General features: G+C 44.8%; 1 protein-coding gene across 1 annotated transcript in view; it reads right to left on the reverse strand.

The window, feature by feature from the left end:
* LOC109887163 (lethal(2) giant larvae protein homolog 1-like) overlaps positions 1–26650 on the reverse strand; it is an 83041-nt gene that overhangs the window by 34039 nt on the left and 22352 nt on the right. The window contains 10 exon segments of the mRNA XM_031814238.1: positions 1339–1513; positions 2542–2609; positions 3028–3275; positions 3740–3894; positions 8239–8293; positions 12404–12539; positions 12749–12911; positions 14114–14260; positions 14526–14683; positions 18159–18240. Of these exon segments, the coding sequence (XP_031670098.1) occupies positions 1339–1513; positions 2542–2609; positions 3028–3275; positions 3740–3894; positions 8239–8293; positions 12404–12539; positions 12749–12911; positions 14114–14260; positions 14526–14683; positions 18159–18240 (1387 nt within the window).

A 26650-nucleotide genomic window follows, 5' to 3' on the forward strand; every position in this document is an offset into this window, starting at 1 on the left:
CCCCATAACGACTCAATACCCCATGACGACACAATACCCCATAACGACTCAATACCTCATGACGACACAATACCCCATAACGACTCAATACCTCATGACGACACAATACCCCATGATGACACAATACCCCATGACGACATCCCATAACGACACAATACCCCATAACGACACAATACCCCATAATGACACAATACCCCATAATGACACAATACCCCATAATGACACAATACCCCATAATGATAGCCCATAATGACTCAATACCACATAATGATACCCCCATAATGACTCAATACCCCATAATGACTCAAAACCCATGACGACACAATACCCAATGACAATAAACCATGACGACACAATACCCCATGATGACACAATACCCCATGATGACACAATACCCCATGATGACACAATACCCCATGATGACACAATACCCCATAATGACACAATACCCCATAATGACACAATACCCCATAATGACACAATACCCCATAATGACACAATACCCCATAATGACACAATACCCCATAATGACACAATACCCCATGATGACACAATACCCCATAATGACACAATACCCCATAATGACACAATACCCCATAATGATACCCCCATAATGACTCAATACCCCATGATGACACAATACCCCATGATGACACAATACCCCATGATGACACAATACCCCGTAATGACACAATACCCCGTAATGACACAATACCCCGTAATGACACAATACCCCGTAATGACACAATACCCCGTAATGACACAATACCCCTTAATGACACAATACCCCTTAATGACACAATACCCCTTAATGACACAATACCCCTTAATGACACAATGCCCCATGATGACACAATACCCCATGATGACACAATACCCCATGCTCTGCGTGTGTCGGTGTGTGTCCATGTGTGTGTGCATGTGTGTGTGTGTCTGTTGTGCATGTGTCTGCATGTGTGTGTCTGTGTGTGTGTGTCTGTGTGTGTGTCTGTCTGTCTGTCTGTCTGTGTCTGTGTGTGTGTGTGTGTGTCTGTGTGCATGTGTCTGCATGTGTCTGTATGTGTGTGTCTGTGTCTGTGCATGTGTCTGTGTGTGTGTGTCTGTGTGTGTGTGTCTGTGTGTCTTCATGTGTCTGTCTGTGTGTGTGCATGTGTCTGTGTGTGTGTGTCTTCATGTGTCTCTGTGTGTGTGTGTGTGTCTGTGTGTCTTCATGTGTCTGTCTGTGTGTGTGTGTCTTCATGTGTCTGTCTGTGTGTGTGTGTGTGTCTGTGTGTCTTCATGTGTCTGTCTGTGTGTGTGTGTGTGTCTGTATGTGTCTGTCTGTGTGTGCATTCTGACCTTCCTGAAGGGAGGCCACTCCTCCTCTTGCAGTGCTTCGGGGTCGTTGGTAGGGTCCAGGGGGTCGTCGTTAGGGTCACAGTCGGTATGGAAGACGTTAGCCGTGCTGAGCTTGTAGAGAGGAGTCATGGCAACAGCAGACACATTCCAGAACCGCACTGTACCGTCCTCATGCCTGCACACACACACACACACACACACACACACACACACACACACACACACACACACCTTTTAACATAGTGGAGACAGGAGATACAGTTGAAGTCTGAAGTTTACATACACCTTAGCCAAATACATTTAAACTCAGTTTTTCACAATTCTTCCTTGCTGAGCGGCCTTTCAGGTTATGTCGATATAGGACTTGTTTTACTGTGAAAATAGATACTTTTGTACCAGTTTCCTCCAGCATCTTCACAAGATCCTTTGCTGTTGTTCTGGGATTGATTGGCACTTTTCGCACCAAAGTACATTCATCTCTAGGAGACAGAACGCGTCTCCTTCCTGAGCGGTATGGCGGCTGCGTGGTCCCATGGTGTTTATACTTGCGTACTATTGTTTGTACAGATGAACGTGGTACCTTCAGGCATTTGGAAATTGCTCCCAAGGATGAACCAGACTTGTGGAGGTCTAAAATTTTCTTTCTGAGGTCTTGGCTGATTTCTTTTGATTTTCCCATGATGTCAAGCAGAGATGCACTGAGTTTAAAGGTAGGCCTTGAAATACATCCACAGGTACACCTCCAATTGACTCGAATGATGTCAATTAGTGGAGACAGTAGATACACACCTCATCTAACATAGTGGAGACAGTAGATACACACCTCATCTAACATAGTGGAGACAGTAGATACACACCTCTAACACAGTGGAGACAGTAGATACACACCTCTAACATAGTGGAGACAGTAGATACACACCTCATCTAACATAGTGGAGACAGTAGATACACACCTCATCTAACATAGTGGAGACAGTAGATACACAACTCATCTAACATAGTGGAGACAGTAGATACACACCTCTAACATAGTGGAGACAGTAGATACACACCTCTAACATAGTGGAGACAGTAGATACACACCTCATCTAACATAGTGGAGACAGTAGATACACACCTCTAACATAGTGGAGACAGTAGGAAGACTACATAAGACCGTGTATGTGTGTGTGTGTGTGTGTGTGTGTGTGTGTGTGTGTTTACCCCGTCAGCAGCAACTCCTGTTGTCTGGGCGGGGGCGCTAGATTCTTCCCTCCACATATCGGCCAACTCTACACACACACACAAAGGTTAGATGACTGATACACACATTGCAGCAGAGAGACTAATTTGTCAATAATTCATCCAGCTGTGAACGCCTGTCCCTCTGACCCCTCTGATGACCTGTCCCTTTGACCCCTCTGACGACCTGTCCCTCTGACCCCTCTGACGACCTGTCTCTCTGACGACCTGTCCCTCTGACGACCTGTCCCTCTGACGACCTGTCCCTCTGACGACCTGTCCCTCTGACGACCTGTCCCTCTGACCCCTCTGACGACCTGTCCCTCTGACCCCTCTGATGACCTGTCCCTCTGACCTCTCTGACGACCTGTCCCTCTGACCCCTCTGACGACCTGTCCCTCTGACGACCTGTCTCTCTGATGACCTGGCCCTCTGACGATCTGAGTGTGTGTGTGTACAGTGTCTCACCCCGTGTGCGTGTCTCACCCCGTGTGCGTGTCTCACTCCAGGCTGAGCGCCCTGGCTGTTCCCGGCGGCGGCCAGGCGGTCCCAGAGCTTGGCGGGGACGTTGTCCAGGTGACAGGATGTGGTGATGGCGGAGGAGTGGAGTGGAGCCAGGTAGGGAGGAGGGACAGAGGGCCACCCGGTGGTCAGGAGGTCTATTACAACCAGCTCCTCCTCCAGTAACACCACGAGGGCTTTAGGATCATCATAGTCTGGGAGAGGAAGTACACATTATTAACACAGGGGGGTCAGGTAGGGAGGAGGGACAGAGGGCCACCCGGTGGTCAGGAGGTCTATTACAACCAGCTCCTCCTCCAGTAACACCACGAGGGCTTTAGGATCATCATAGTCTGGGAGAGGAAGTACACATTATTAACACAGGGGGGTCAGGTAGGGAGGAGGGACAGAGGGCCACCCGGTGGTCAGGAGGTCTATTACAACCAGCTCCTCCTCCAGTAACACCACGAGTGCTTTAGGATCATCATAGTCTGGGAGAGGAAGTACACATTATTAACACAGGGGGGGGGTCAGGTAGCCTAGCGACGAGGAGGGCCAATCCCAGAGCAGACTAGGTGAATAATAATGATTATTTAAATCGGTAGATGTGCCCTAGAGCAAGGCACTTAATCCTAATTGTGTCTGTGAGTCGCTCTAGAGAAGTGCGTGTCTCTCTCACCGTGCTCCAGGTCAGTGGTGTGGACAGTGAAGAAGTCTATAACTCTGGATGTGAAGTCTAGAGTGACGTGTTGTTTGTCCTGTTGGATGGTCACACAGTGACGGTCTCCATAACTGGCCCTGGGCATTCCTCCACTGTAGAGGACTACTGGACACCTACATGAGAGACAGACACAGAGAGACAGTGAGAGGAAGGGGCAGTGAGAGAGGGGGGCAGTGAGAGAGGGGGGCAGTGAGAGACAGAGGGAGAGGGGCAGTGAGAGACAGAGGGAGAGGGGCAGTGAGAGAGGGGGGCAGTGAGAGACATAGAGAGACAGTAGATACTGATAGTGTTACCAGAATGGACCCTAGTGACAGTAGATACTGATAGTGTTACCAGAATGGATCCTAGTGACAGTAGATACTGATAGTGTTACCAGAATGGATCCTAGTGACAGTAGATACTGATAGTGTTACCAGAATGAACCCTAGTGACAGTAGATACTGATAGTGTTACCAGAATGGATCCTAGTGACAGTAGATACTGATAGTGTTACCAGAATGGATCCTAGTGACAGTAGATACTGATAGTGTTACCAGAATGGATCCTAGTGACAGTAGATACTGATAGTGTTACCAGAATGGATCCTAGTGACAGTAGATACTGATAGTGTTACCAGAATGGATCCTAGTGACAGTAGATACTGATCGTGATAGTAGATACTGATAGTGTTACCAGAATGGATGCTAGTGACAGTAGATACTGATAGTGTTACCAGAATGGATCCTAGTGACAGTAGAGACTGATAGTGTTACCATAATGGATCCTAGAGATAGTAGATACTGATAGTGATAGTAGATACTGATAGTGTTACCAGAATGGACCCTAGTGACCGTAGATACTGATAGTGTTACCAGAATGATCCCTAGTGACAGTAGATACTGATTGTGTTACCAGAATGGATCCTAGTGACAGTAGATACTGATAGTGTTACCAGAATGGATCCTAGTGACAGTAGATACTGATAGTGTTACCAGAATGGATCCTAGTGACAGTAGAGACTGATAGTGTTACCATAATGGATCCTAGAGATAGTAGATACTGATAGTGATAGTAGATACTGATAGTGTTACCAGAATGGACCCTAGTGACCGTAGATACTGATAGTGTTACCAGAATGATCCCTAGTGACAGTAGATACTGATTGTGTTACCAGAATGAACCCTAGTGACAGTAGATACTGATAGTGTTACCAGAATGGATCCTAGTGACAGTAGATACTGATAGTGTTACCAGAATGGATCCTAGTGACAGTAGATACTGATAGTGTTACCAGAATGGATCCTAGTGACAGTAGATACTGATAGTGTTACCAGAATGGACCCTAGTGACAGTAGATACTGATAGTGTTACCAGAATGGATCCTAGTGACAGTAGATACTGATAGTGTTACCAGAATGGACCCTAGTGATAGTAGATACTGATAGTGTTACCAGAATGGATCCTGATGACAGTAGATACTGATAGTGTTACCAGAATGGATCCTAGTGACAGTAGATACTGATAGTGTTACCAGAATGGACCCTAGTGATAGTAGATACTGATAGTGTTACCAGAATGGATCCTGATGACAGTAGATACTGATAGTGTTACCAGAATGGATCCTAGTGACAGTAGATACTGATAGTGTTACCAGAATGGACCCTAGTGACAGTAGATACTGATAGTGTTACCAGAATGGATCCTAGTGATAGTAGATACTGATAGTGTTACCAGAATGGATCCTAGTGATAGTAGATACTGATAGTGTTACCAGAATGGATCCTAGTGACAGTAGATACTGATAGTGATAGTAGATACTGATAGTGTTACCAGAATGGATCCCAGCGATAGTAGATACTGATAGTGTTACCAGAATGGATCCTAGTGATAGTAGATACTGATAGTGTTACCAGAATGGATCCTAGTGATAGTAGAGACTGATAGTGTTACCAGAATGGATCCTAGTGATAGTGGATACTGATAATGTTACCAGAATGGATCCTAGTGACAGTAGATACTGATAGTGATAGTAGATACTGATAGTGTTACCAGAATGGATCCCAGCGATAGTAGATACTGATAGTGTTACCAGAATGGATCCTAGTGATAGTAGATACTGATAGTGTTACCAGAATGGACCCTAGTGACCGTAGATACTGATTGTGTTACCAGAATGGATCCTAGTGACAGTAGATACTGATAGTGTTACCAGAATGGATCCTAGTGACAGTAGAGACTGATAGTGTTACCATAATGGATCCTAGAGATAGTAGATACTGATAGTGATAGTAGATACTGATAGTGTTACCAGAATGGATCCTAGTGACAGTAGATACTGATAGTGTTAAAAGAATGGATCAACCCCAGTGACAGTAGATACTGATAGTGTTACCAGAATGGATCCTAGTGACAGTAGATACTGATAGTGTTACCAGAATGGATCCTAGTGACAGTAGAGACTGATAGTGTTACCATAATGGATCCTAGAGATAGTAGATACTGATAGTGATAGTAGATACTGATAGTGTTACCAGAATGGACCCTAGTGACCGTAGATACTGATAGTGTTACCAGAATGATCCCTAGTGACAGTAGATACTGATTGTGTTACCAGAATGAACCCTAGTGACAGTAGATACTGATAGTGTTACCACAATGGATCCTAGTGACAGTAGATACTGATAGTGTTACCAGAATGGATCAACCCCAGTGACAGTAGATACTGATTGTGTTACCAGAATGGATCCTAGTGATAGTAGATACTGATAGTGTTACCAGAATGGATCCTAGTGACAGTAGATACTGATAGTGTTACCAGAATGGATCCTAGTGACAGTAGATACTGATAGTGTTACCAGAATGGATCCTAGTGATAGTAGATACTGATAGTGTTACCAGAATGGACCCTAGTGACCGTAGATACTGATAGTGTTACCAGAATGATCCCTAGTGACAGTAGATACTGATTGTGTTACCAGAATGGATCCTAGTGACAGTAGATACTGATAGTGTTACCAGAATGGATCCTAGTGACAGTAGATACTGATAGTGTTACCAGAATGGATCCTAGTGACAGTAGATACTGATAGTGTTACCAGAATGGATCCGAGTGACAGTAGATACTGATAGTGTTACCAGAATGGACCCTAGTGACAGTAGATACTGATAGTGTTACCAGAATGGATCCTAGTGACAGTAGATACTGATAGTGTTACCAGAATGGATCCTAGTGATAGTAGATACTGATAGTGTTACCAGAATGGACCCTAGTGACCGTAGATACTGATAGTGTTACCAGAATGATCCCTAGTGACAGTAGATACTGATTGTGTTACCAGAATGGATCCTAGTGACAGTAGATACTGATAGTGTTACCAGAATGGATCCTAGTGACAGTAGATACTGATAGTGTTACCAGAATGGATCCTAGTGACAGTAGATACTGATAGTGTTACCAGAATGGATCCTAGTGACAGTAGATACTGATAGTGTTACCAGAATGGACCCTAGTGACAGTAGATACTGATAGTGTTACCAGAATGGATCCTAGTGACAGTAGATACTGATAGTGTTACCAGAATGGACCCTAGTGATAGTAGATACTGATAGTGATAGTAGATACTGATAGTGTTACCAGAATGGATCCTGATGACAGTAGATACTGATAGTGTTACCAGAATGGATCCTAGTGACAGTAGATACTGATAGTGTTACCAGAATGGATCCTAGTGACAGTAGATACTGATAGTGTTACCAGAATGGACCCTAGTGACAGTAGATACTGATAGTGTTACCAGAATGGATCCTAGTGACAGTAGATACTGATAGTGTTACCAGAATGGATCCTAGTGATAGTAGATACTGATAGTGTTACCAGAATGGATCCTAGTGACAGTAGATACTGATAGTGTTACCAGAATGGATCCTAGTGACAGTAGATACTGATAGTGTTACCAGAATGGATCCTAGTGATAGTAGATACTGATAGTGTTACCAGAATGGACCCTAGTGACCGTAGATACTGATAGTGTTACCAGAATGATCCCTAGTGACAGTAGATACTGATTGTGTTACCAGAATGGATCCTAGTGACAGTAGATACTGATAGTGTTACCAGAATGGATCCTAGTGATAGTAGATACTGATAGTGTTACCAGAATGGATCCTAGTGATAGTAGATACTGATAGTGTTACCAGAATGGATCCTAGTGACAGTAGATACTGATAGTGATAGTAGATACTGATAGTGTTACCAGAATGGATCCCAGCGATAGTAGATACTGATAGTGTTACCAGAATGGATCCTAGTGACAGTAGATACTGATAGTGTTACCAGAATGGATCCTAGTGATAGTAGAGACTGATAGTGTTACCAGAATGGATCCTAGTGATAGTGGATACTGATAATGTTACCAGAATGGATCCTAGTGACAGTAGATACTGATAGTGATAGATAGATAGTGGTCCTAACTCCTCACCCTGACTGAATCGTCCTCCATAAGATCTTGTTGATGGCTTTACAAGGGAACGGACCTAAGACACAACGAGACAGATGACAAGTAGTTAAAAACCTGTTGAATCTAGGGGGCACTATTTTCATTTTTGGAAAAATAACATTCCCAAAGTAAACAGGCTATTTTGTCAGGACAAGATGCTAGAATATGCATGTAATTGACAGCTTGGGATAGAAAACACTAACGTTTCCAAAACTGTAAAGATATTGTCTGTGAGTATAACAGAACTGATATTGCAGGCGAAAGCCTGAGAAAAATCCAATCAGGAAGAGACTCTTATTTAGAAAGTTCTTCGTTCCGATGCGTCCCTATTGAGCAGTGAATGAGATATCAACCAGATTCCTTTTTCTATGGCTTCCCTAATGTGTCTAGTGTCACAATACATTGTTTCAGGCTTTTATTTCAAAAAATGAGCCTGAACGTCAACATTGCGTCAGTGGTCAGCTGGAGGCTCTCAGTGTTTTGTGCGTAAAGGACAAATGCGGCCATTGTTTCTCTTTCCTACTAAGAAGCCATCTGTCCCGGTTGATATATTATCGAATAGATATTTGAAAAATACCTTGAGGATTGGTTATAAACAACGTCTGCCATGTTTCTGTCTATAAAATGGAGCTAATTTGGAATATTTTTCGGCGTTGTCGTGACCGCAATTTCCGGTCGAATTCTCAGCCAAACGTGAAGAACTATATATTTTTGAAAAAAGGATCATTTGCTATCTAACTGGGAGTCTTGTGAGTGAAAACATCCGAAGCTCATCAAAGGTAAACTATTTAAATTTGATTGCTTTTCTGATTTGTTACCAGGTTGCCTGCTGCTAGCTAGGCATAATGCTATGCTAGGCTATCGATAAACTTACAAATGCTTGTCTAGCTTTGGCTGTAAAGCATATTTAGAAAATCTGAGATGACAGGGTGATTAACAAAAAGGCTAAGCTGTGTTTCAATATATTTCACTTGTGATTTTCATGAATAGGAATATTTTCTAGTAATATTTATGTCCGTTGCGTTATGCTAATTAGTGTCAGTTGATAACAACGCTCCCGGATCCGGGACGGGTAGTTACAAGAGGTTTTAATGAGGTCCCAAGGTAACGGACCTGATACCACAACGAGACAGATGACAAGGAGTTAATTTGTTGAGGGCAGTATTTTGATTTTTGGATGAAAAACATACTCAAATGAAACTGCCTATTTCTCAGGCCCAGAATCTAGAATATGCATATAATTGTCAGATTAGGATAGAAAACACTAATGTTTCCAAAACTGTCAAAATATTGTCTGTGAGTATAACAGAACTGATATTGCAGGCGAAAACCTGAGGAATATCCAACCAGGAAGTGGCTTCTATTTTGAAAGCTCCCTGTTCCATTGCATGCCTTCCCTCCATTTAAAGGGATATCAACCAGATTCCTTTTCCTATGTCTTCCACATGGTGTGACCAGTCTTTAGACATAGTTTCAGGCTTTTATTCTGAAAATGAGCAAGAAAGATCAGATCGTGTCAATGGATGGCTGGGTGCCAGCAGTGTTTTGCATGCGGCAACAGAGTGGAGCAAACATTTTCTCTCTCCTATTGAAGAAGCTACTGTCCGGTTGAAATATTATCGATTATATATTGTAAAAACACCTGAGGATTGATTATAAAAAACGTTTTTGGATATAAAAGTAATCTTTATGGAACAAAAGGAACATTTATTGTGTAACTGGGAGTCTTGTGAGTGCAAACATCCGAAGATCATCAAAGGTAAGCGATTCATTTTATTGCTTTTCTGACTTTCATGACCAATCTACTTTGCTGCAAGCTGTTCGTAATGTTTTGTCTGCTGAGAGAGATGTCCTTACATAAATGCTTGTTATGCTTTCGCCGAAAAGCTTTTTTGAAATCTGACACGCCACGTGGATTAACAACAAACCAAGCTGTGTTTTGCTATATTGCACTTGTGATTTCATGAAAATGTAATATTTTTTGTAATTTAATTTGAATTTGGCGCTCTGTAAATCAGTGGATGATCCCGCTAACGGGATGGGTGCGCCAAGAAGTTAATGAGGTCCCAAGGGAACGGACCCGAGACACAATGAGACAGACGACAAGTAGTTAATGAGGTCCCAAGGGAAAGGACCTGAGACACAACGAGATGACAAGGAGTTAATGAGGTCCCAAGGGAACGGACCTGAGACACAACGAGATGACAAGGAGTTAATGAGGTCCCAAGGGAACGGACCTGAGACACAACGAGACAGACAAGGAGTTAATGAGGTCCCAAGGTAACGGACCTGAGACACACCGAGACAGATGACAAGGAGTTAATGAGGTCCTAAGGGAACGGACCCTGAGACACAACGAGACAGACGACAAGGAGTTAATGAGGTCCCAAGGGAACGGACCTGAGACACAACAAGATGACAAGGAGTTAATGAGGTCCCAAGGGAACGGACCTGAGACACAACGAGATGACAAGGAGTTAATGAGGTCCCAAGGGAACGGACCTGAGACACAACGAGACAGACGACAAGGAGTTAATGAGGTCCCAAGGGAACGGACCTGAGACACAACGAGACAGACAAGGAGTTAATGAGGTCCCAAGGTAACGGACCTGAGACACAACGAGACAGATGACAAGGAGTTAATGAGGTCCTAAGGGAACGGACCCTGAGACACAACGAGACAGACGACAAGGAGTTAATGAGGTCCCAAGGGAACGGACCTGAGACACAACAAGATGACAAGGAGTTAATGAGGTCCCAAGAGAACGGACCCTGAGACACAACGAGATGACAAGGAGTTAATGAGGTCCCAAGGGAATGGACCTGAGACACAACGAGATGACAAGGAGTTAATGAGGTCCCAAGGGAACGGACCTGAGACACAACGAGACAGACGACAAGGAGTTAATGAGGTCCCAAGGGAACGGACCCTGAGACACAACAAGGAGTTAATGAGGTCCCAAGGGAACGGACCCTGAGACACAACGAGATGACAAGGAGTTAATGAGGTCCCAAGGGAACGGACCCTGAGACACAACGAGACAGACGACAAGGAGTTAATGAGGTCCCAAGGGAACGGACCCTGAGACACAACGAGACAGACGACAAGGAGTTAATGAGGTCCCAAGGGAACGGACCCTGAGACACAACGAGACAGACAAGGAGTTAATGAGGTCCCAAGGGAACGGACCCTGAGACACAACGAGACAGACGACAAGGAGTTAATGAGGTCCCAAGGGAACGGACCTGAGACACAACGAGACAGACGACAAGGAGTTAATGAGGTCCCAAGGGAACGGACCTGAGACACAACGAGACAGACGACAAGGAGTTAATGAGGTCCCAAGGGAAAGGACCCTGAGACACAACGAGACAGACGACAAGGAGTTAATGAGGTCCCAAGGGAACGGACCTGAGACACAACAAGGAGTTAATGAGGTCCCAAGGGAACGGACCCTGAGACACAACGAGATGACAAGGAGTTAATGAGGTCCCAAGGGAACGGACCCTGATACACAACGAGACAGACGACAAGGAGTTAATGAGGTCCCAAGGGAACGGACCTGAGACACAACGAGACAGACGACAAGGAGTTAATGAGGTCCCAAGGGAAAGGACCCTGAGACACAACGAGACAGACGACAAGGAGTTAATGAGGTCCCAAGGGAACGGACCCTGAGACACAACAAGGAGTTAATGAGGTCCCAAGGGAACGGACCCTGAGACACAACGAGATGACAAGGAGTTAATGAGGTCCCAAGGGAACGGACCCTGATACACAACGAGACAGACGACAAGGAGTTAATGAGGTCCCAAGGGAACGGACCCTGAGACACAACGAGACAGATGACAAGGAGTTAATGAGGTCCCAAGGGAACGGACCCTGAGACACAACGAGACAGACAAGGAGTTAATGAGGTCCCAAGGGAACGGACCCTGAGACACAACGAGACACAGTGTGTGTGTGTGTGTGTGTGTGTGTAGGGGTTAGGGTGCTGTGTGTGTAGGGGTTAGGGTGTGTGTGTGTGTGTAGGGGTTAGGGTGTGTGTGTAGGTATTAGGGAGTATGTGTGTGTGTGTGTGTGTAGGGATTAGGGAGTGTGTGTGTGTGTAGGGGTTAAGGGGGGGTATGTATGTCTGTCTCTCACCATAGGGGATGGACGAGGACACAGGCTGGTGTGTGTACGTGTTACCACTGGCAACAGCCCACACGCTGTACCCCCCGTCGCTATGGGAACTGACGAAGGAGCTACCGGAACGTTCCCACACCAGGGACTCCAGCTGCTGCAGAGACACACACACACACAGCATTTAACCATATTGTAACAGACACACACTGTGTTTAGCCGTATTATAGGCCCCTAGTAGCACAATAAGCGACAAATGAAGTTCCTTGAGCAATGGAAGGAGAGTAGAGAGGTGCAATACGACGACAGGCAGAAGGACTTCTGACAAAGAGCCATGAAAGACAGACAGAGCCAGTTTATATTTACCTGTTTTCCCAGGAACATGTGTTCTGCGTTGCAGGTGCTGAGATCCCATAGGACGACCAGGCCTCTGCTGTAGCCAATCAGAATCTTCCCTGGCTGCTTGGGGTGTTCCTGTAACGACTCCACCGGTCCCAGAGACTTCCCACACCTGTAGTCCTCAGGTACGCTGAAAAACACCGTTACCCATCAGCCACCTGTAGTCCTCAGGTACGCTGAAAAACACCGTTACCCATCAGCCACCGGTAGTCCTCAGGTACGCTGAAAAACACCGTTACCCATCAGCCACCTGTAGTCCTCAGGTACGCTGAAAAACACCGTTACCCATCAGCCACCTGTAGTCCTCAGGTACGCTGAAAAACACCGTTACCCATCACAGTGATTCAGATGATGCAGAACCAAGACTGATAAGATCTCACCCCCCCCAGAGTGGGATTGTGCCGACCTCTACACAGTGACTGAGCAGTCTGGCACAAAGGATGGTCGCCAGAACCAAACCACAAACATTACCCACAAAGCATTTCATTGTGTCTCTCCATCCCTCACCCTCTGAACCTCTTCCCCCTAACAACCATGACAACAGGAGGCCCTTCCCCCAACGACCATGACAACAGGAGGCCCTTCCCCCTAATGACCATGACAACAGGAGGCCCTTCCCCCAACGACCATGACAACAGGAGGCCCTTCCCCCAACGACCATGACAACAGGAGGCCCTTCCCCCAACGACCATGACAACAGGAGGCCCTTCCCCCAACGACCATGACAACAGGAGGCCCTTCCCCCAACGACCATGACAACAGGAGGCCCTTCCCCCAACGACCATGACAACAGGAGGCCCTTCCCCCAACGACCATGACAACAGGAGGCCCTTCCCCCAACGACCATGACAACAGGAGGCCCTTCCCCCAACGACCATGACAACAGGAGGCCCTTCCCCCAACGACCATGACAACACGAGGCCCTTCCCCCAACGACCATGACAACAGGAGGCCCTTCCCCCTAATGACCATGACAACAGGAGGCCCTTCCCCCAACGACCATGACAACAGGAGGCCCTTCCCCCAACGACCATGACAACAGGAGGCCCTTCCCCCAACGACCATGACAACAGGAGGCCCTTCCCCCTAACAACCATGACAACAGGAGGCCCTTCCCCCTAATGACCATGACAACAGGAGGCCCTCCCCCCTAATGACCATGACAACAGGAGCAGTGGGAAATATACACACAACATAGATACACACCTGTGACAGCTCTCCTCTCAGCTGACCAGGATGGAACCTGGAGAACCCAACCCATTCTAGAACCCAACCCATTCTAGAACTGACCCACACTACCTCCTCCCACTGGCTGAAGCAGCTGTCACTCACCTCTGCATCACCTGGTCCAGCAGGAGTGATTGGTTATCCCTCAACGAGAGGCGTGGCAGATCCAGGAAGTGTATGCCCCCTCCCTCGGTGCCGACACACAGCAGGTCACATGACCTCAACAACAGCAGAACTGTCACACGGCTCGCACTGGAGACAACATCACACACATTATAACACACACATACATGTATGTCTCTGTGTATGTATGCGTTCCAAGTGTCTCACTGTGTGTGTGTGTGGGTGGTGTGTGTGGTGTGTGTGTGTGTGTGTGGTGTGGTGTGTGTGTGTGGTGTGTGTGTGCGGTGTGTGTGTCGTGTGTGTCGTGTGGTGTGTGTGTGTTGTGTGTGTCGTGTGTGTGTGTGGTGTGTGCGGTGTGTGTGGTGTGTGTGTGTGTGGGGGGGTGTGTGTGTACCTGCAGCTCTCTAGTCCAGGTCGTCCCAGGAGACTGTAGTTGCGTTTTTCTTCCAGGTAGACCACACCCTCGCTCTTAGCCCCTCCCCTGTCCCGGGAAGCTCCGCCCAGCTCCCACAGGTGCAGCGTGTTGTCATCAAGCAGCGACAACAGACGGCCCTATCAGAGCACAACACCAGGATGACATCACAGACCAGGAAGGGGGGACTGAAGGGTGAATTTGTCAATAAAAATAAACCTAGCACCTAAAACCAGGGATGGACAACTTTGATGGGGGGGGGGGGTGGGGCTACAAAATATCTGACATCATGAGGGGCTGCAGAGGCTTGTGGGTATGCAGTCAACTGATTTGTGCAGTTAAACTATTTAAATCCCAACAGTGCAATCCTCACAGTCAAATCCAGGATCACACAACATCGCACATATTTTTGTCAAATCAACAATTGCCTGCAAATTATGCGAGGGCATATTTAACCAACAGGAAGAGTAGCTGCTGCAGGAACTAATGGGGATCCATAACAAACCCCAGGAAGAGTAGCTGCTGCCTTGAGAGGAACTAATGGGGATCCATAATAAACCCCAGGAAGAGTAGCTGCTGCCTTGGCAGGAACTAATGGGGATCCATAATAAACCCCAGGAAGAGTAGCTGCTGCCTTGGCAGGAACTAATGGGGATCCATAATAAACCCCAGGAAGAGTAGCTGCTGCCTTGGCAGGAACTAATGGGGATCCATAATAAACCCCAGGAAGAGTGGCTGCTGTAGGAACTAATGGGGATCCATAACAAACCCCAGGAAGAGTAGCTGCTGCCTTGGCAGGAACTAATGGGGATCCATAATAAACCCCAGGAAGAGTAGCTGCTGCAGGAACTAATGGGGATCCATAACAAACCCCAGGAAGAGTAGCTGCTGCCTTGGCAGGAACTAATGGGGATCCATAATAAACCCCAGGAAGAGTAGCCGCTGCCTTGGCAGGAACTAATGGGGATCCATAACAAACCCCAGGAAGAGTAGCTGCTGCCTTGGCGGGAACTAATGGGGATCCATAACAAACCCCAGGAAGAGTAGCTGCTGCAGGAACTAATGGGGATCCATAACAAACCCCAGGAAGAGTAGCTGCTGCAGGAACTAATGGGGATCCATAATAAACCCCAGGAAGAGTAGCTGCTGCCTTGGCAGGAACTAATGGGGATCCATAACAAACCCCAGGAAGAGTAGCTGCTGCCTTGGCAGGAACTAATGGGGATCCATAATAAACCCCAGGAAGAGTAGCTACTGCCTTGGCAGGAACTAATGGGGATCCATAACAAACCCCAGGAAGAGTAGCTGCTGCCTTGGCAGGAACTAATGGGGATCCATAACAAACCCCAGGAAGAGTAGCTGCTGCCTTGGCAGGAACTAATGGGGATCCATAATAAACCCCAGGAAGAGTAGCTGCTGCAGGAACTAATGGGGATCCATAATAAACCCCAGGAAGAGTAGCTGCTGCCTTGGCAGGAACTAATGGGGATCCATAACAAACCCCAGGAAGAGTAGCTGCTGCCTTGGCAGGAACTAATGGGGATCCATAATAAACCCCAGGAAGAGTAGCTGCCGCCTTGGCAGGAACTAATGGGGATCCATAACAAACCCCAGGAAGAGTAGCTGCTGCAGGAACTAATGGGGATCCATAATAAACCCCAGGAAGAGTAGCTGCCGCCTTGGCAGGAACTAATGGGGATCCATAATAAACCCCAGGAAGAGTAGCTGCCGCCTTGGCAGGAACTAATGGGGATCCATAATAAATCCCAGGAAGAGTAGCTGCCGCCTTGGCAGGAACTAATGGGGATCCATAATAAACCCCAGGAAGAGTAGCTGCCGCCTTGGCAGGAACTAATGGGGATCCATAATAAACCCCAGGAAGAGTAGCTGCTGCCTTGACAGGAACTAATGGGGATCCATAATAAACCCCAGGAAGAGTAGCTGCCGCCTTGGCAGGAACTAATGGGGATCCATAATAAACCCCAGGAAGAGTAGCTGCCGCCTTGGCAGGAACTAATGGGGATCCATAATAAACCCCAGGAAGAGTAGCTGCTGCCTTGGCAGGAACTAATGGGGATCCATAACAAACCCCAGGAAGAGTAGCTGCTGCCTTGGCAGGAACTAATGGGGATCCTTAATAAACCCCAGGAAGAGTAGCTGCTGCCTTGGCAGGAACTAATGGGGATCCTTAATAAACCCCAGGAAGAGTAGCTGCTGCCTTGGCAGGAACTAATGGGGATCCATAACAAACCCCAGGAAGAGTAGCTGCTGCAGGAACTAATGGGGATCCATAATAAACCCCAGGAAGAGTAGCTGCCGCCTTGGCAGGAACTAATGGAGATCCATAATAAACCCCAGGAAGAGTAGCCGCTGCCTTGGCAGGAACTAATGGGGATCCATAACAAACCCCAGGAAGAGTAGCTGCCGCCTTGGCAGGAACTAATGAGGATCCATGAATAAACCCCAGGAAGAGTAGCTGCCGCCTTGGCAGGAACTAATGGGGATCCATAATAAACCCCAGGAAGAGTAGCTGCCGCCTTGGCAGGAACTAATGGGGATCCATAACAAACCCCAGGAAGAGTAGCTGCTGCAGGAACTAATGGGGATCCATAATAAACCCCAGGAAGAGTAGCTGCCGCCTTGGCAGGAACTAATGGGGATCCATAATAAACCCCAGGAAGAGTAGCTGCCGCCTTGACAGGAACTAATGGGGATCCATAATAAACCCCAGGAAGAGTAGCTGCTGCAGGAACTAATGGGGATCCATAATAAACCCCAGGAAGAGTAGCTGCCGCCTTGGCAGGAACTAATGGGGATCCATAATAAACCCCAGGAAGAGTAGCTGCTGCAGGAACTAATGGGGATCCATAATAAACCCCAGGAAGAGTAGCTGCTGCCTTGGCAGGAACTAATGGGGATCCCTATTAAATTCAAATCTACCACATAATATGGTTCAAGCCACGCCAACAAACTTTTCCCCTCAGCGCATTTTCATGACAAATTGGACAAAAATCATTTCATATTGTCATGAAATATTAAGATAGATAAAATCATTGCATATTGTCATGATTGTTGGAGCACAATAAAGCATTTTAGTTAGTGGCCCATTCCTGACCTAAATACTGGCTGAAATTCTGGAGAAATCCCAGATCTCTCAAATGGGAACAAAACCGAAGACCTCCTCGTCTAAGCATATCTGTAGAAGAAGTGACCTTACAGTCTTACCCGTCCTACAGGAAGTGACCTAACAGTCTTACCCGTCCTTGGAGGAAGTGACCTAACAGTCTTACCCGTCCTTGGAGGAAGTGACCTAACAGTCTTACCCGTCCTTGGAGGAAGTGACCTAACAGTCTTACCCGTCCTTGGAGGAAGTGACCTAACAGTATTACCCGTCCTTGAAGGAAGTGGCCTTACAGTCTTACCTGTTCTACAGGAAGTGGCCTTACAGTCTTACCTGTTCTACAGGAAGTGGCTTTACAGTCTTACCTGTTCTACAGGAAGTGGCTTTACAGTCTTACCGGTTCTACAGGAAGTGACCTAACAGTATTACCTGTCCTTGGAGGAAGTGACCTTACAGTCTTACCTGTTCTACAGGAAGTGACCTAACAGTCTTACCTGTCCTTGGAGGAAGTGTATCTGCGCTACGGCTGCAGCGTCTCTGTGTAGTCCTGTAAACTCCACCCCTGGAGATCCATAACTAACAGCACAGTCAAGGAATACAGATATATATATACACACAGCTATACACACACAGCTATATATACACACAGCTATATACACACAGCTATATACACACAGCTATACACACACAGCTATACACACACAGCTATATACACACACACAGCTATATATACACAGCTATATACACACAGCTATATACACACAGCTATATACACACAGCTATACACACACAGCTATACACACAGCTATATACACACAGCTATATATACACAGCTATATACACACAGCTATATACACACAGCTATATACACACACAGCTATATACACACAGCTATATATACACAGCTATATACACACAGCTATATACACACACAGCTATATACACACAGCTATACACACAGCTATACACACAGCTATATATACACAGCTATATACACACAGCTATATATACACAGCTATATACACACAGCTATATACACACACAGCTATATACACACAGCTATATACACACAGCTATATATACACAGCTATATACACACAGCTATATACACACAGCTATACACACAGCTATATACACACAGCTATACACACAGCTATACACACAGCTATATATACACAGCTATACACACAGCTATATACACACAGCTATATACACACAGCTATATACACAGCTATACACACACACAGCTATATACACACAGCTATATACACACAGCTATATACACACAGCTATACACACAGCTATATACACACACAGCTATATACACACAGCTATATACACACAGCTATATACACACAGCTATATACACAGCTATATACACACAGCTATATACACACACAGCTATACACACAGCTATATACACACAGCTATATATACACAGCTATATACACACAGCTATATACACACAGCTATACACACACAGCTATATACACACAGCTATATACACACAGCTATATACACACAGCTATATACACACAGCTATATATACACACAGCTATATACACACAGCTATATACACACAGCTATATACACACAGCTATATACACACACAGCTATATACACACACAGCTATATACACACAAGCTATATACACACAGCTATATACACAGCTATACACACCCAGCTATATACACACAGCTATATACACACACAGCTATATACACACAGCTATACACACAGCTATATACACACAGCTATATACACAACAGCTATATACACACAGCTATATACACACAGCTAATACACACAGCTATATACACACAAGCTATATACACACACAGCTATATACACACACAGCTATATACACACAGCTATATACACACAGCTATATACACACAGCTATATACACAGCTATATACACACAGCTATATACACAGCTATATACCACAGCTATATACACACAGCTATATACACACAGCTATATACACACAGCTATACACACAGCTATATACACACACAGCTATATACACACACAGCTATATACACACAGCTATATACTACACACAGCTATATACACACAGCTATATACACCACAGCTATATACACACACAGCTATATACACACAGCTATACACACACAGCTATATACACACAGCTATATACACACAGCTATATACACACAGCCTATATACACACAGCTATATACACAGCTATACACACACAGCTATATACACACAGCTATATACACACAGCTATATACACACACAGCTATACACACACAGCTATATACACAGCTATACACACACAGCTATACACACACAGCTATATACACACAGCTATATACACACACAGCTATATACACACAGCTATACACACAGCTATATACACACAGCTATATATACACACAGCTATATACACACACAGCTATATACACACACAGCTATATACACACACAGCTATATACACACAGCTATATACACACAGCTATATACACACAGCTATACACACACAGCTATACACACACACAGCTATACACACACAGCTATATACACAGCTATACACACACAGCTATACACACACAGCTATATACACACAGCTATACACACACAGCTATATACACACACAGCTATATACACACAGCTATACACACACACAGCTATATACACACAAGCTATACCACAAGCTATATACACACAGCTAATACACACACAGCTATATACACACACAGCTATATACACACAGCTATATATACACCCAGCTATATACCACACACAGCTATACACACACAGCTATACACACACAGCTATATACACACACAGCTATACACACACAGCTATACACACACAGCTATACACAACAGCTATACACACACAGCTATACACACACAGCTATATACACAGCTATATACACACAGCTATATACACAGCTATAATATACACAGCTATACACACACAGCTATACCAACACAGCTATATACACAGCTATACACACACAGCTATATACACAGCTATACACACACAGCTATATACACAGCTATATACACACAGCTATATACACACAGCTATATACACACAGCTATACACACACAGCTATATACAACACAGCTATACACACCAGCTATACACACAGCTATACAACACACAGCTATATACACACAGCTATATACACACAGCTATACACACAGCTATACACACAGCTATACACACAGCTATACACACACAGCTATACACACACAGCTATATACACACACAGCTATATACACACACAGCTATATATACACACAGCTATATACACACAGCTATATACACACCGCTATATACACACAGCTATATACACACAGCTATACACACACAGCTATACACACACAGCTATATACACACAGCTATATACACACACAGCTATATACACACACAGCTATATACACACACAGCTATATACACACACAGCTATATACACACACAGCTATATACACACACAGCTATATACACACAGCTATATACACACAGCACAGTCAGTTCACACAGCTATATACACACAGCTATATACACACAGCTATATACACACACACAGCTATATACACACACAGCTATATACACACACAGCTATACACACACAGCTATACACACACAGCTATACACACAGCACAGTCAGTCACACAGCTATATACACACAGCTATATACACACACACAGCTATATACACACGCAGCTATATACACACACACAGCTATATACACACACACAGCTATATACACACACACAGCTATATACACAGCTATATACACACACACAGCTATATACACACACACACACAGCTATATACACACACACACACAGCTATATACACACACACACAGCTATATACACACACACACACAGCTATATACACACACACACACAGCTATATACACACACACACACAGCTATATACACACACACAGCTATATACACACAGCTATATACACACAGCTATATACACACAGCTATATACACACAGCTATATACACACAGCTATATACACACAGCTATATACACACACAGCTATATACACACACAGCTATATACACACACAGCTATACACACACAGCTATATACACACACAGCTATATACACACAGCTATATACACACAGCTATATACACACAGCTATATACACACAGCTATATACACACACAGCTATATACACACACAGCTATACACACACACAGCTATATACACACAGCTATATATAACTTCTTTAAGAGGCTCCTCTGTCCTCCACTCGTTACCTGTATTAATGGCACCTGTTTGAAATGGTTATCAGTATAAAAGACACCTGTCCACAACCTCAAACAGTCACACTCCAAACTCCACTATGGCCAAGACCAAAGAGCTGTCAAAGGACACAAGAAACAAAATTGTAGACCTGCACCAGGCTGGGAAGACTGAATCTGCAATAGGTAAGTAGCTTGGTTTGAAGAAATCAACTGTGGGAGCAATTATTAGGAAATGGAAGACATACAAGACCACTGATAATCTCCCTCGATCTGGGGCTCAACGCAAGATCTCACCCCGTGGGGTCAAAATAATCACCCGAACGGTGAGCAAAAATCCCAGAACCACACGGGGGGACCTAGTGAATGACCTGCAGAGAGCTGGGACCAAAGTAACAAAGCCTACCATCAGTAACACACTACGCCGCCAGGGACTCAAATCCTGCAGTGCCAGACGTGTCCCCCTGCTTAAGCCAGTACATGTCCAGGCCCGTCTGAAGTTTGCTAGAGAGCATTTGGATGATCCAGAAGAAGATTGGGAGAATGTTATATGGTCAGATGAAACCAAAATATAACCTTTTGGTAAAAACTCAACTCGTCGTGTTTGGAGGACAAAGAATGCTGAATTGCATCCAAAGAACACCATACCTACTGTGAAGCATGGGGGTGGAAACATCATGCTTTGGGACTGTTTTTCTGCAAAGGGACCAGGACGACTGATCCGTGTAAAGGAAAGAATGAATGGGGCCATGTATCGTGAGATTTTGAGTGAAAACCTCCTTCCATCAGTAAGGGCATTGAAGATGAAACGTGGCTGGGTCTTTCAGCATGACAATGATCCCAAACACACCGCCCGGGCAACGAAGGAGTGGCTTCGTAAGAAGCATTTCAAGGTCCTGGAGTGGCCTAGCCAGTGGCCTAGCCAGTCTCCAGATCTCAACCCCATAGAAAATCTTTGGAGGGAGTTGAAAGTCCGTGTTGCCCAGCAACAGCCCCAAAATATCACTGCTCTAGAGGAGATCTGCATGGAGGAATGGGCCAAAATACCAGCAACAGTGTGTGAAAACCTTGTGAAGACTTACAGAAAACGTTTGACCTCTGTCATTGCCAACAAAGGGTATATAACGAAGTATTGAGATAAACTTTTGTTATTGACCAAATACTTATTTTCCACCATAATTTGCAAATAAATTCATTAAAAATCCTACAATGTGATTTTCTGGATTTTCTTTTCTCATTTTGTCTGTCATAGTTTAAGCGTACCTATGATAAACATTACAGGCCTCATCTCATCTTAGACTACCATGTCTATATACCTGATCTACCTGTTGAATTAACTACTATTCACCACCACCACCATGTCTTATATACCTGATCTACCTGTTGAATTAACTACTATTCACCACCACCACCACCATGTCTTATATACCTGATCTACCTGTTGAATTAACTACTATTCACCACCACCACCACCATGTCTTATATACCTGATCTACCTGTTGAATTAACTACTATTCACCACCACCATGTCTATATACCTGATCTACCTGTTGAATTAACTACTATTCACCACCACGTCTATATACCTGATCTACCTGTTGAATTAACTACTATTCACCACCACCACCATGTCTATATACCTGATCTACCGGTTGAATTAACTACTATTCACCACCACGTCTATATACCTGATCTACCTGTTGAATTAACTACTATTCACCACCACGTCTATATACCTGATCTACCTGTTGAATTAACTACTATTCACCACCATGTCTATATACCTGATCTACCTGTTGAATTAACTACTATTCACCACCATGTCTATATACCTGATCTACCTGTTGAATTAACTACTATTCACCACCACCACCACCATGTCTATATACCTGATCTACCGGTTGAATTAACTACTATTCACCACCACGTCTATATACCTGATCTACCTGTTGAATTAACTACTATTCACCACCATGTCTATATACCTGATCTACCTGTTGAATTAACTACTATTCACCACCACCACCACCATGTCTATATACCTGATCTACCTGTTGAATGAACTACTATTCACCACCATGTCTATATACCTGATCTACCTGTTGAATTAACTACTATTCACCACCACCATGTCTATATACCTGATCTACCTGTTGAATTAACTACTATTCACCACCACCATGTCTATATACCTGATCTACCTGTTGAATTAACTACTATTCACCGCCATGTCTATATACCTGATCTACCTGTTGAATTAACTACTATTCACCACCACCATGTCTATATACCTGATCTACCTGTTGAATTAACTACTATTCACCGCCATGTCTATCATCTATACCAGATCTACACAAACATAAAAGTTGTACATGATCATTGTGTGTCTACAGTGTCTTACCCATAATTACTGAAACTCTCTCTCTGACACACAGGGAGCGGGGCTGTGTATTCGTGCAGTGATGCGTAAGGGAAGCGCTAGCGAGGATAAAGAGATTTCACGGTCTGAATAACGACCAACAGAATCATTGTCCTCAACTCTGACACATTTAGAGCTAGCTACTACATAATCCAGCATAGCTAGAGCTAGCTACAACATAACTACAACACACAACTAGAGCTAGCTACAACATAACTACAACACACAACTAGAGCTAGCTACAACATAACTACAACAAACAACTAGAGCTAGCTACACTATAACTACAACACACAACTAGAGCTAGCTACACTATAACTACAACACACAACTAGAGCGAGCTACAACATAACTACAACACACAACTAGAGCTAGCTACAACATAACTACAACACACAACTAGAGCTAGCTACACTATAACTACAACACACAACTAGAGCTAGCTACACTATAACTACAACACACAACTAGAGCTAGCTACAATATAACTACAACACAACTAGAGCTAGCTACAATATAACTACAACACACAACTAGAGCTAGCTACAACATAACTACAACACACAACTAGAGCTAGCTACACTATAACTACAACACACAACTAGAGCTAGCTACACTATAACTACAACACACAACTAGAGCTAGCTACAACATAAGTACAACACACAACTAGAGCTAGCTACAACATAACTACAACACACAACTAGAGCTAGCTACAATACAACTACAACACACAACTAGAGCTAGCTACAACACAACTACAACACACAACTAGAGCTAGCTACGACACAACTACAACACACAACTAGAGCTAGCTACAACATCAGTGACCAAGATGGCGTAGCAGCAAGACGTGTTTGTTTTTGTCTCGTGTTTTTGTCCCGTGTTTTTGTCCCGTGTTTGTGTCCCGTGTTTTTGTCCCGTGTTTTTGTCCCGTGTTTTTGTCCCGTGTAGATATTAATAAATATTGAGCTTTTTTCTGTATACATTTCCATCTCTTTTTCCATTTTCTAATTAAATACCTTCCTGCAACCCGCCTCCCACAACGTGGTACAGATCTGCTATTTTATAGACCTTATAACTGGAATCTCCATCAGCAGCTAGCCTTCAGTAGCCAGCCTTCAGTAGCCAGCCAGCAAATTAGCTACTAGCTATTTAGTCATTGTTAGCCACTGTTAGCAGTCTTTACCTTTAGCTCAGACACCAGCCGCTTTAGCCCGGATAGTCCAGATAATATCTGCCAGTCTGCACAGAGTGAAATCAGCCCTGAGCATATAGAACTGCTTTCTTTCTCTCTTTCTCTCCACTACATCACCGGATTCCTGTCGAACGCTCTGGACCATTACACCGGACCATCGCAGCTAGCTAGCTGCTACCAAGTGGCTATCGTGGCTAACGCCCTTGTCCAGAAGCAAGCACCAGTTAGCCTCGAGCTAGGCCCATTCCCCCGGCTAGCAAACGAAGTACACCAACTACAACACCTCTCTTGTCAATTGGCCTGGACCCTTTGTCCACACGGAGCCGATCCATCACGACTGGTCTGCTGACGTATTTCTACCGATGTGCTCTCAACCGGCCTCTGCGTCGTTGGTGATCATCCATCTGCTAGGCCCGCTAGCTTCCTGAACGCCGTGCCTCCCGCTCGCCTAGCGTAGTGACGACTGCAGAGCGGCTTATGTTTTGTCCATTGCTGTTTATTGGACCCTATGATCATTTGGCTGAACTGGACAGTTCATTAACACGGTACTTCATTTAGGTGTATATATCGACCCCAGCCTCGAACTCAGGCCCTGTGTGTAGCTAACTGACCCCTCGCTGCCCATTCATCGCTATTTACCCGCTGTTGTTGTTGTTGTCTAAGCTGTTTACACGCAGTTGTCTTAGCCCTCCCAATCAACACCTGCTTTATGTCTCTCTAATGTCAATATGCCTTGTATACTGTTGTTTAGGGTAGTTACCATTGTTTTGTTTTACTGCGGAGTCCCTAGTCCCGCTCTACATGCCTAAAGACTGGAAAGTGGCCGCGGTCATCCCCCTCTTCAAAGGGGGAGACACTCTAGACCCAAACTGTTATAGACCTTAATCCATCCTGCCCTGCCTTTCTAAAGTCTTCAAAAGCCAAGTCAACAAACAGATCACCGACCATCTCGAATCCCACCGTACCTTCTCCGCTACGCAATCTGGTTTCCGAGCTGGTCACGGGTGCACCTCAGCCACGCTCAAGGTCCTAAACGATATCGTAACCCCAATCGATAAAAAAAAACAGTACTGTGCAGCCGTCTTCATCGACCTTGCCAAGGCTTTCGACTCTGTCAATC

The sequence above is a fragment of the Oncorhynchus kisutch genome, unplaced genomic scaffold (genome assembly GCF_002021735.2).
Source record: "Oncorhynchus kisutch isolate 150728-3 unplaced genomic scaffold, Okis_V2 Okis06b-Okis10b_hom, whole genome shotgun sequence".
Taxonomy (NCBI): domain Eukaryota; kingdom Metazoa; phylum Chordata; class Actinopteri; order Salmoniformes; family Salmonidae; genus Oncorhynchus; species Oncorhynchus kisutch.